Below are 12,845 nucleotides of genomic sequence, written 5' to 3' on the forward strand. Positions count from 1 at the left end.
TTAATTGGTTATAATATTTTAGAAATCATATTACTTGACGAAAACCTGTCCTACAGTCGCTATGCTAATCATAAATCTCACAGAACTTGCTAGGAATCGAGTTTTCTGGATCAACCGTCAGTTGACTGAGCTACAGCTGGCTTCATATGTGTGTCTAGGATTTCTAAGCTTTTTTTGAAAAAATGAGAGCTGCTCAAGTATGTTATCTAAATTGTCATTCTTAATTTCTTCATTTATAAAAGCGAAAGATAAAGTCAAGAATGACCCTAAAGAATGTTGTTGGCATTTAAAAATCGAAATACGTATTGGATTGTTGCTTAAGTTCGTAGCGCAAATAAATACTTGGTTGCTATGAACACATGGGCAACAGATGAATGAAAGTACAAAAAACGCTTCGAACTTATGCACGAATTCAAGTATATTGAAACATTTTAGACTGTCTTTTTTTTTTCCAGAAAGATGCTAGAAATACTACGCGTTTATTGTTTTCATAAACATTTTTGTTGTTGTGTTTTCGTAATACTGTTTTGTAATTGATTTGTGAATTATCTAATGAAGTCATAATATAGGATAGAAAGAGTTAATATTATACCAGAAATTCAAAATACCAGTGGTACTACAGCAATTAAATAAAATAGATGTTAATAACAACAACAACAACATGTAACTTATTAATAATAAAATTTAAAAACTAATAAGTTATAATTTATATAAATACTTAAAAAAATAATATTATGTCAACGAGAAATTTCCTCTCCCTTTACATTTTTATCATTTCGAATACTGATTTACATCTCCAACAATGCGGAAATACAAGCTCCATCATCTGGGCCTTTGTTTCTTATGACTATAATAATGTGTGTAGTTCTGAAATGCCATAAGACATTTTGCTTGTTATGTATGAGAACAGTTATTAATTATAAGATCATGGAACATTGTTCTGGACAGAGTAATTTCTGAGAATTAATTCCAGTTGAAAAATAGTCCAAAGTCTATCTCTTGTAGGTCATTTTTAGAATCTTAAAATATTCCTTTCAGTGATAATCTCTGTCCCAGATTTATGGTACCAAACATTGATATCACATGAGCTTTAATAAATAGCTAAGATTTACATTTATAACTTCTATCATAAGAGTTTAATAAATAGCCAAGATTCACACTTTGAAGTTTCATCATATGAGGTTCAATAAATAGCTAAGATTCACACTTGGAACTTCCGTCATAAGAGTTTAATAAATAGCTTAGGTTCACACTTGAATTTCCATCATATGAGGTTCAATAAATAGCTAGATTCACACTTGGAACTTCCATCATAAGAGTTTAATAAATAGCTAAGATTCACACTTGAACTTCCATCATATGAGGTTCAATAAATAGCTAAGGAACTTCCGTCATAAGAGTTTAATAAACAGCTAAGATTCACACTTGGAACTTCCATCATAAGAGTTTAATAAATAGTCAAGATTCACACTTGGAACTTCCATCATAAGAGTTTAATAAATGGCTAAGATTCACACTTGAACTTCCATCATATGAGGTTCAATAAATAGCTAAGGAACTTCCGTCATAAGAGTTTAATAAACAGCTAAGATTCACACTTGGAACTTCCATCATAAGAGTTTAATAAATAGTCAAGATTCACACTTGGAACTTCCATCATAAGAGTTTAATAAATAGCTAGATTCACACTTGGAACTTCCATCATAAGAGTTTAATAAATAGCTAAGATTCACACTTGAACTTCCATCATATGAGATTCAATAAATAGCTAAGGAACTTACGTCATAAGAGTTTAATAAATAGCTAAGATTCACACTTTGAACTTCCGTCATAAGAGTTTTATAAATAGCTAAGATTCACACTTTGAACTTCCGTCATAAGAGTTTTATAAATAGCTAAGATTCACACTTGAACTTCCATCATATGAGATTCAATAAATAGCTAAGGAACTTACGTCATAAGAGTTTAATAAATAGCTAAGATTCACACTTGGAACTTCCATTATAAGAGGTTCAATAAATAGCTTAGAACTTCCATCATAAGAGGTTAATAAATGACTAAGATTCACACTCAAACTTCCATCATAAGAGTTTAATAAATAGGTAAGATTCACACTTGAAAGTTCCATGTTTTCCAAGGTACCAATTCCTGTCAGTAAGTCCATCACAATCTTCAGTAGATCCTATTTAGTGAAATCTTCAGAATATATTTCCATCATCCCCTTATTATTATTTGAATCTAGAGCAAGTGCAATGTGGAATGTCTGGGCATTAACACCATTAATTTTCACAGGCTGTTCGTGTTTTGTGCATCTCTCAATGAGTTTAGACTGGCTGGGACTTCCTTTTTCCATAAGCGCTGCATCTTGAAGGTGTCTCACATTGAGACTGAGTGCCAAGGTCTGCTTTTTCTCACAATGGCCACTAATGGAAGAGTTGCTTTTTGGGACTTGAGAAAGTGCGTTGAAGAAGTGTGTGATGACCTGCAGCCCTTCTCATGTTTCAAAGTGCATCAGTCAGGGATAAACAGCTACGACTGGCGCATGCTTCGTAGTGACGTATTCCTACTTGCAACGGGAGGTGACGACAGTGCCTTAGTGCTGAGTGTTTTTCAGATTGTGCAAAAGGACACTTTCAGAGCACAGCTTATCATGCAGTGGCGAAATGATCTTGCACATCTATCTCAAATTACTGGTGAGTTACCTCTGATTAATGCGAAGACTGCTAAAATAGCTTATCATACTATTACAATTAATATGCGGTTGTTCTTTGTAGTCTAATGGTCTTTACATCGATGCATTGAGAAAGTGCAATGGATTTTTAGGTGGAAAAATCTGAAGTTCAGCTTCCATTTGATGATGAATTGATGAGCAAGTAAAACTGTTTGCTCCATGTAATAGATTTACTGCATGTGAAAGATCCCTAGCTAGCAAAACATAATGTACCTACCCAATATATGTATGAACTTACTGGCTTTTAAGGAACTCGCAGGTTCATTGCCGCCATCACATAAGCCCGCCATTGGTCCCTACCCTGAGCAAGATTAATCCACTCTCTATCATCATATCCCACCTCCCTCAAATCCATTTTAATATTATCCTCCCATCTACGTCTCGGCCTCCCCAAAGGTCTCTTTTCATCCGGTCTCCCAACTAACACCCTATATGCATTTCTGGATTTGCCCATACGTGCTACATGCCCTGCCCATCTCAAACGTCTGGATTTAATGTTCCTAATTATGTCAGGTGAAGAATACAATGCGTGCAGTTCTGTGTTGTGTAACTTTCTCCATTCTCCTGTAACTTCATCCCTCTTAGCCCCACATATTTTCCTAAGAACTTTATTCTCAAACACCCTTAATCTCTGTTCCTCTCTCAAAGTGAGAGTCCAAGTTTCACAACCATATAGAACAACCGGTAATATAACTGTTTTATAAATTCTAACTTTAATATTTTTTGACAACAGACTACATGACAAAAGCTGAATATGAACTCTATCTCAATTTTCAAATCATTTCAAAGTACATTTTCTTAATTACAGATATTCTGCTTACGATAAATTTACAATTTCTTTTGACTGCTAGTTTGGTAGTGTGGAGAATCTGTTACTTCCAATGACAAGATGCAAACTTGTAAATGAAAATAAATGTCCTGTATCAGAATGTCAATGACAATATCCATGAAAATTGCCATAACAAATAAAGTAGCATCTCCAGGAGAGATAGAGATAGAGATAGAGATAGAGATAGAGATAGAGAGAGAGTGTTTTTTTTATACAGGGTGAAACTAATATAACTGTGCAGATATACGAAATGAATACCTTCCTCAAAAAAAAAAAAAAATCTCTGATTTTTATCTCTGTGAATTAATATAATAGGTTCCCTTCCACCCTATAAGTAATATATGATAAAATGTCTTATGATATTATGGAAAATATACTATATACTACTGTATATTCCTTGCAAACTTAGCATTGTTATGAAGTACAGAATTTGTAAAGACAAACCTTTCAGAGAGTCTTTTATGATTTAACATATACCTGTATCTCTGATATTCCTGTGCCTACATAACACAGCCACCTTCAATTTAGGACAGCTTTATAGCGTCAAAAACTATCTACTGAATGCTGTGACTGATTTTACAGGTTTGAGACTTGTCGACAATATGCTGGTGAGCACGTCAATAGACCAACGCATCAAAGTATGGAAATGGTCATGTCATCTCGAAGACAGCAGTTTGTCTGCATACACTGGGGCTGAGTATTGCAGTATTGTGCCCGATATTCAGGGACTCCTCACGTGGAAATCCAGGTATGAAATGAGGTGGAATGTCAGCTCAATGATTAGTGCATTTCATTTGAGACTCTAGTTTCAATTTCTTCAGCCATTGTTTCATCATTTTGCTGTAATTCATTATCATCCTGAAATTTCAGGAAATGAAGTCTACATGGAAACCTGTGGTGGAGTGGTGGACAAAGATGGTATTACAGTAGGTTTTCAAACTGCACTTCAGTTTATTCTACCATATCTCCACCATTCCATAATTGTCTCTTATCCTGGGTGTACGTTATATGAAAGGATTCCATGCTAGAGACTGTTTAAATCCCTACGAATTCCAAGTAGAATTTGTGGTAGATGAAGATATGTCGGAGAAAGTTTTCATGGAACTTCCATTTTATTTGCAGGCATTCCACAATTTTTTCATTAATATCCATCGCCATAGAAACCAATATCATGTGACATTCATCATGCAGTATAGTTCTTACTCCACATGATCAAAATTGAAAGATGGCGTAGTGTATATATGCAAGTTTATTTTAACTCTCATTTACCGCAAGTTTAATTTTCCCACAGAAAAGGAACTTTTTTTTTTCCACCTATTTAATCTAGAAAGCTGAAATGTACTGAAACGATGTTTTTGAAATTTGTTAAATTTTGTAGATGTTGTTATTGTTTTCTAATGCCAGCTGTTTGACATAAAGTCATTTGGCCTCTTGTACTCCAATATTTTTCAAAGATATTGTCATGTCAACCACTGAAGCACAGATTTTGAGGTGTTCCGAATCCATTTCTTGATTTGAGTTGCACAATGGGCAGTTAGGGGACTGATATATTCCAGTTCTATGCAGGTGCTTGGCCAAACAGTTATGGCCTATTTTGGAGATGTTAAAGGAGGTAAATGTACTGAAAATCGTTGAATATACGAATGGGAAAAAAATGATTTCTCAATAATTAAATAAAAACTATTTCAATATAAAGTCAAGTTCTGTGTTCATGAGCTGTAAAAGAATCAGCTATTTATCTTCAACAGTTTTCGAGAAAAAGTTCCTTATAGAAGATATAGATTAATACTGTCAAGATAGGCAATTCCGTGTCTCCTTAATTCACTCCATGCAATGTAGCTTACCGAACACACCATCTGAAAATTGCACACAGGACTACAAAGGCCTGACAATATACTGTATCATTTGTAATTTTACAACCACAACATTTTCTATGAATATTAATAATTTTTTGAGTGGTGGTTGTTTAGTCAACTGTCCGAAGACAGGTCTGAACCTCACAAGCCATACCAACAAGGCACCATTTATGAGACAACTAAGCCAGAAGATAATGGGATAGTGTGACCAGTTCCTTTCCCCCTCCATTGCATACATCGCCAACTAGTTACATATTACACTAATCAGACTTCAGATGTATACAAACAATTGTTCTTCCTCTGACACATATCGTCAAGTGAGATGTACTGCCTGATAATAGATGTCCACTTGGTCAAAATGAAAGTGGCCAGTCTTTTGAGCAGTGAAAATTTTCCAAGTCCCTTCAGGTAAGCGCACAGTTCACTACCGTAAACCTCTGTGCGCCGCTTTAGTTAACTCCGTAATACAAGGCGCTGATTTGGGCTACCTCCACAGCATACTTCGAATCTCTGTAGAGAATTTTTTGTTTTGTCCTTTCTTTTATTTTTTACAACTCCTTTTAGTGTAATATAATCAAATAATTTGGCTTATGTTAATTCATGTTACTTACAGATAATTATAAAATTGGTGAAAATTTGTTGTTATAATTCCAGGAAATCAGGATATATTTTGTCATCAGAATTATGTTTTTTTTTTCTTGTTTACAATTACTACGTTTAGGCCCTAATGATCACGGATTTAGATTAGTATAATAATCATATTCTCTGTAGCACAACTTGAAAATTAATTATTGCCAATTATTTAACCATCAACATATTTACTGAATGTTCCTTAGACAATAGAGTGCAAAGCAGCAGGGATTAATAAAATAATTAACACAGAATTTTAATATGAAAGCTCCTAATTGTCGTCTTTAGTGTTACTTCCATCTAGCGTCAAAAGTTTCTCTTAACACGAAAAAAATAATAAAGCGAAAAGTATTCTAAGGATAAAAAAAAATGACGAAAACCTGTTGATGCATTTAAAAGGCAACAAAAAAAAAAAAAGTTTAATAACTCCATGAAGATTTGAACTTGCAACCTCACGACCTCTTAGCTAACACTCTACCAACTACGCTAAGAGTTTTACTGCAGTCAGAATGGCAATGTAATGAGCAATGGTCATACTCCACTTGAGAACCTGTTATACAGTATATAATGTTTGTGTTACAATATTCACTGTTTGAACACTCTGAACAATCTGTCTGTTTTAAATCTTATCTATTAATTATTTTCTCGCAAGATGTTAGTGATTAATAGTTGTGTTCCCCATTATAACTACTAGAAGAATATATGCAATCTTTTGAATAAACCCTTGCTGTCCCGAGCGCTCACGGAAATATCTGATTCGAACTTAGTCTCTCAGATGCCGGCCACTTTCATTTTGATCAAGTGTACGTATCAGCCAGAACCTCAATCAGAGTTATTTTGAGTGGTAATATTCATATATTACGGGTTTGTTCCACAGGAGTGCGACATTCGAATTAGGATTTTGTGTCACTCCGCTTTGTTGCCTGTCAATGCTGGCGACCAGTTTCATTCCCAAGGATGCCATAATGTGTCAGAATGTTACAGGATTCGTTAACTTTTTTTTTCTTCAGAGATTCGTTATTTACTAATGACTGTGTGTAATCAGAAATAAATTATTAGTGATATTTTGGACTAATTTACCTCTACATTATTATAACATAGCTCAAATAGTGTTATATTTCGATCCTAACATGTATTTTTTTTTTCAGCTCGTCCATTACTGCGTGTGTCTATGGGAAAGGAATGGAGATTGTTGACATACGAGGAAGCTAGCAGACATTACAAATATTACTCATTATTTTTCTAAGTTCCGGTGGCAATCTACATGCTAACTGTGGCATTGTTGGTGAACGGTATCATCAATTGATAAGCTGAGATTCCTGTGTGTTGAGTGAAGTGAACCTAAGCTTATGTCACAAGAATCTTTATCTGTTACTCCTTTCACCTCCTGCTAACTATGAAAAGAACTTCAAGAAACATTGACATTCTCGCCTAAAAACAGCATTTACATAGTGAATACTTAACATTTCACCTTGCAGTCTGAACTATCTGTTATGACTTATGTATGAACTATGAACTCTGTATCTACTCAAAAGTTTTATGTAAAAAAAAATAAAAATACATTCCAGACAAGGAAGTATGTCTGATTATTTCTTAGTTGGCTGATATCACCTCTAGATATAGCTGTCTAACACTTTCCTGAAATCTGATAGTCTGACATCGAGAAAAATTCTAATTCTGTAGTGCAGCACTGGTTTAACAAAATTCATTACTCTTTATAATAAAAGATACACAAGAATTCTAATACATAGGTCAGAGATGGTTACTAAATTTTGCCTGAAACTCAGGAATAGGGTTCTATTATGTATTGTACATTGAAATGTTATAAGGGATTCTCAAGATAATTGTTTTATAGGTAATTTATCCTTTCAAATACATTTAACTTTAACATGTTTATATATTTCTAATTTTGCTTTATATGGTATAGGCTACCTTTTTTGGCTGGATTTTATTCAAAGGATTTAATTTTGGAAATAGTATCTTTGAGATATGTAAATATCTTTGGATTTTTTTTTTGTTTTATTTTTCTACGGGTTTAACTGTTTGTTATTATTTTCGTTTATTTTACTTTACTTTGTGTGGTGATTTTAATATATTGAGTATATATGTTGTTGTTGTTGTTTTCTAATGCCAGGCATTTGACAATAAAGTCATTTGACCTCTTGCACTCCAATATTTTTCAAACATATTATCATGGTCAGCCAGTGAAGCACAGATTTTGAGGTGTTCCGAATCCATTTCTTGGTTTGAGTTGCACAATGGGCAGTTAGGGGACTGATATATTCCAATTCTATGCAGGTGTTTGGCCAAACAATCATGGCCTGTTGCCAATCTAAATGCAGCTACAGACGATTTTCGTGGTAAACCGGGAATTAACTGTGGATTTTGATGCAGAGAGTTCCATTTTTTCCCTTGGGATTGAGTTATCAAATTTTGTTTGTTGAAGTCTAAGTATGTAGATTTAATAAATCTTTTCACAGAGTAATAGGTACCGTAGATTTAGTAACAGGTCTGTAAGTAGCAGTGCTGCCCTTCTTTGCTAAAGCATCCCCATTCTCGTTTCCCAGGATTCCACAATGGGAATATATAATGAGTATATATAATATAGGTGAATATAGATTTAATATAATTAAAGGAATATTGGGTTTATTAATTATGCCTATTATAGGGGGTAGATTTCTTAGTTGAATTATTTTTCCTACTCCTTTATTAATTTGTTTACCTTTTTATTTAAAGACTTTAGTGTTGTTGGTTAGATTTTTTCTCCCAGCATCTTTTCTTTCCAAAAGAAGCCTTTAAAAGCTGTTGTCAGTTGAATTTAAACTCAGGAATCGAATCTAATAGCAAGCATAACAACCATTTGATCATCAAAGACGGTTTTATTTTCTTTCAGCGTATGAAATGTCATGGCAATACGAAAACAAAATTTATTGTAAAACATATAAAAATGTTTCCTGTTCTGATGTTCTCTCTTCCAGGCAAATTGGTATGCATTGTTAATATTACTCATCATTTTTGCAATTCCAATTAAAATTGTAACTAAATTTCTGCATCACAGTAGCAATGAAAAGACTACATTGTCTTCAAAAATGCTGTCAGACTTTACTTTTATGGGTTTAGGTACAGCTTACAGCAGTAAAATTTTGGAAATATTCAACATTTTTTTCCTCCATTCCTCCTCTTGTACAATATTGAAAATTAGTATGTGTAAAACACTGTCCTTCTTCTATATGAAAAAAATATTCTTTCTCAATGCATTGCTATCGAAATTATCATTATTAGTTTTTAGAACAATCCTGTGGCCGTTTTTTCGTTGGACTTTTTAATTCGTCTGTTTGTCTCCCCTTAAGAATTCTATTCCCCCCTCCTCAATTCCAGTCACTTTAATAGCTCTTTCATACAGTTAGTGACGGATCAAGAGGAGTAGAAATAGAAGTTTAGGAAAATGCCCATTTTGTTTGAATGTACGTATTTTAAGGCTGTTAATTTATGTATACGAATCACGAAAAATCAAATGTTGTGGTGAAGTTTTATATTGCCTATATTTCTATTCTACTCCTCTTGGTGACTGATATCATAGGTTTACCGCACCTCACATTGTCATATTCTTATTGAAAATACTCGTGAACGAATATGGTTCCCTCTCCCACTAATTAAATGAGACACTACAAATAAGCATAAGATGAAACTTACACAATCTGTTGCTATCAATACCACGTCATCAGACATCTCTGTACTCAAGTTCTTTCTCAATAGCCATGGCCCGCTCATGGAATTCGCTGCCGCTGGAAATCAGGGGTAGTCTTAGTCCCCAGTTGTTTAAAATTAGGTTGTTTAGAAATATTTTAAACGCACAGAACTAGTTTTTAGGCATAATTTTTATTTATTATTATTATTATTATTATTATTATTATTATTATTATTATTATTTTACACAGTCATTACTTTATTTTTCCATTAACACTAATATCTAGGTAATTGTGATTGTCTCAATGTAACACGTGCTGTGCTGATCATACTAATTGTACTATTCCTTTAGTTGTGAGATTATATTCATATGTACTAATTCTTTTTTTCTTTTCTTTTAACTTAATACTTGTATACTAGAATGTATTTTTCTGTTTGTGATTATGTATTCAGTCTCTTTTTTTTTATTACATATATATATTTTTTTTATTATTGTTATTTCAAAGTTAATACTGATTGTGTATATGTATTCAATCTCTCTTTTCTACTTAATTATGTTTATTATTATTTTTAAGTTCATATTTGTATACCGGTATGTATTTTTTCTGTATGTGATTTGATCCTGATTGAGTGGAAGAAAAGGCCTGATGGCCTTAACTCTGCCAGGGAAAATAAAACTATTATTATTATTATTATTACTTAAGATTGCCATTGTTCACAAGACCTTGATTCACACCAAACTGCTTGCAATAGCAAACTGGATATGACTGCAGCATCTGTACGCAATAGGAACTACAGAAACATCAGCGACTTTTTTCTTTAACCCTCCCTATACCTGCATCAGAAACAGTAACGTGAGGGTTCTCCAGGAGTATGGTCAAGTAGCCTCTAAGACTATTGAGGTCAACTTCCTCTATTCGTAAAGCTCACTACAACTATTGAAAAAACATTAATATCGTAATGGAACCAATAAATACATTATAGTTAATTTTATTGTGAGTGGAAGAGTAAAAAGAGAAGACTGCATTGTGTTAAGTACGAATGTTTGGATAGCAATGAGTGGAAAAACTGTGATCGCCCATGGAGTGCAGGTATATGACCGATGTTTTTCAATATAGCTATAACTTCGTCAGCCTGCATGCAGTTCACCCCCTTATCCCTCCTGCTCCACTGAATACCGCGAGAAGCTGTCCCACTCCACATCACCCCTACTCAAATGTTAGCGCATAACATCAGCCAAGCTATCTGAACACAATAGTATCTATTTTCTTTAAGCCAGTATACTGTAGCCTACGTTTCACGCGATTTACAACACTTCAGTTCCTTTACCACGCTGAAAATGATATTATCGTTTATAGGCTAGTTTATTTTCTAGAACTCGTAAAAAGAAATCGCCCTCTATTATTCAAAATTTAGACATCTGAAGAAACATATTAATGAACAAGTCACTCATAATAGCATTTACATTGGCCTAACTCACAAACAATACCAATGAATTACATACAATTGCCCACAGCTCTTCAATATTTGTCTACCAAGATATCAGATATCTCTACCAAGATATCAAAAAAAAAAAAAAATATATATATATATATTAAATGTGATGAAAGAGTAATGGAATGGAGAAAAATTCCCTCCGGCGCCAGGATTTGAACCCAGGTTTTCAGCTCTACATGCTGATGCTTTATCCACTAAGCCACACCGGATACCCACCCCATCATCGGACAGAATCATCTCAGATTAAGTTTCAACTGTTGGGTTCCCTCTAGTGGCCGCACTCTGCACTACGTCATAGATGTCTATGAACATAGGTCTGAAGTCCACACATGTGCTGAGGTGCACTCGTTATGATTGACTAGTTGGCCGGGATCCGACAGAATAAGCGCCGTCTTAAATCACGAAGTGATTTACGCATATCATATATATTATTTTAATGTACTGAAGTACATATCGTATGATGACGCAGAATATCTGCATGGAAATATCATATGTACTTCGGTACATTAAAATAATATATATATATATATATATATATATATATATATATATATATAAATTAATATTAAATGTTTTTGCTCTATTGTTGTCCTTCTTCTTTTTTTTTTTTTTTTTGCTCCTGTGTGTTATTTATGGGTTCGAATTAAGTTACTGTATTTAGTAAACTAAAAAAAAAATAAATAAAAAAATATATCAGAATAATCATTTTCAATCATCTTAGTTACTTCGATATATTCGATTGGATGTTACCCCTGATCACATATACAGTAGATATATCAGAGTGGCCATTCCCATGTTGTGAAATGGCAACATAAAATGAGAACAACCGCCGAAGCCTTCACTGCCGAAAATACTTTTTTTTGGCAACGACCACTAGATGGAAGTACAATTGGTCCAGGTTATAACAAGACCTTTTTTGTAATCGCTAGATAGTGAAATTAATAAAAGTGCTTGCCTTCAAAATCCATTTTGCAATCCCTAGACGGCAGCATAGTGAAATTAATAAGAATGCTTGCCTTCAAAATCCATTTTGAAATCCCTAGATGGCAGCATAGTGAAATTAATAAAAGTGCTTGCCTTCAAAATCCATTTTGCAATCGCTAGATGGCAACATAGTGAAATTAATAAAAGTGCTTTCCTTCAAAATCCATTTTGCAATCCCTAGATGGCAGCATAGTGAAATTAATAAAAGTGCTTGCCTTCAAAATCCATTTTGCAATCCCTAGATGGCAGCATAGTGAAATTAATAAAAGTGCTTCCCTTCAAAATCAATCCCTAGATGGCAGCATAGCGAAATTAATAAAAGTACTTGCCTTGAAAGTCCATTAGTGATCGGGGAAGTTACTTGGCCTACAATAAAACAATACGCAAAGCCCTTGAAAATATATTTACTCTATATTTTCAATGCAAAAATATAGTAATAATTATACAGTAGCCTATTTGCATTTCTAAACATATGATCATGAAAAAACAGTATGCAATACACGTGTATTGTTAAATGCGTAATAGAATCTCAGAATTAGAAAAGGCGCGATGAAGTTGATTCATGATTAAATTGTTCTCGATTTTGTTACAGTCTTAACATATCACCTTTATATCGCAATATACTATTTTT

The 12,845-nt window shown here is 33.6% G+C and overlaps 1 protein-coding gene and 1 long non-coding RNA gene across 2 annotated transcripts in view; one reads left to right on the plus strand and one right to left on the minus strand.

Moving 5' to 3' along the window:
• The window catches only part of LOC138708862 (tRNA (34-2'-O)-methyltransferase regulator WDR6), a 45,512-nt gene extending 37,908 nt beyond the window's left edge, over positions 1-7,604 (plus strand). The window contains exons 14-16 of the mRNA XM_069839120.1: positions 2,293-2,693; positions 4,143-4,308; positions 7,195-7,604. Coding sequence (XP_069695221.1) covers positions 2,293-2,693; positions 4,143-4,308; positions 7,195-7,258 — 631 coding nt within the window. The 3' untranslated portion in view covers positions 7,259-7,604. The remainder of the gene's footprint in view (positions 1-2,292; positions 2,694-4,142; positions 4,309-7,194) is intronic.
• LOC138708869 (uncharacterized) overlaps positions 1-12,845 on the minus strand; it is a 75,300-nt gene that overhangs the window by 19,754 nt on the left and 42,701 nt on the right. The window lies entirely within an intron of this gene.

This window comes from Periplaneta americana, chromosome 11 (genome assembly GCF_040183065.1).
Source record: "Periplaneta americana isolate PAMFEO1 chromosome 11, P.americana_PAMFEO1_priV1, whole genome shotgun sequence".
In the NCBI taxonomy this organism is placed as follows: Eukaryota; Metazoa; Arthropoda; class Insecta; order Blattodea; family Blattidae; genus Periplaneta; species Periplaneta americana.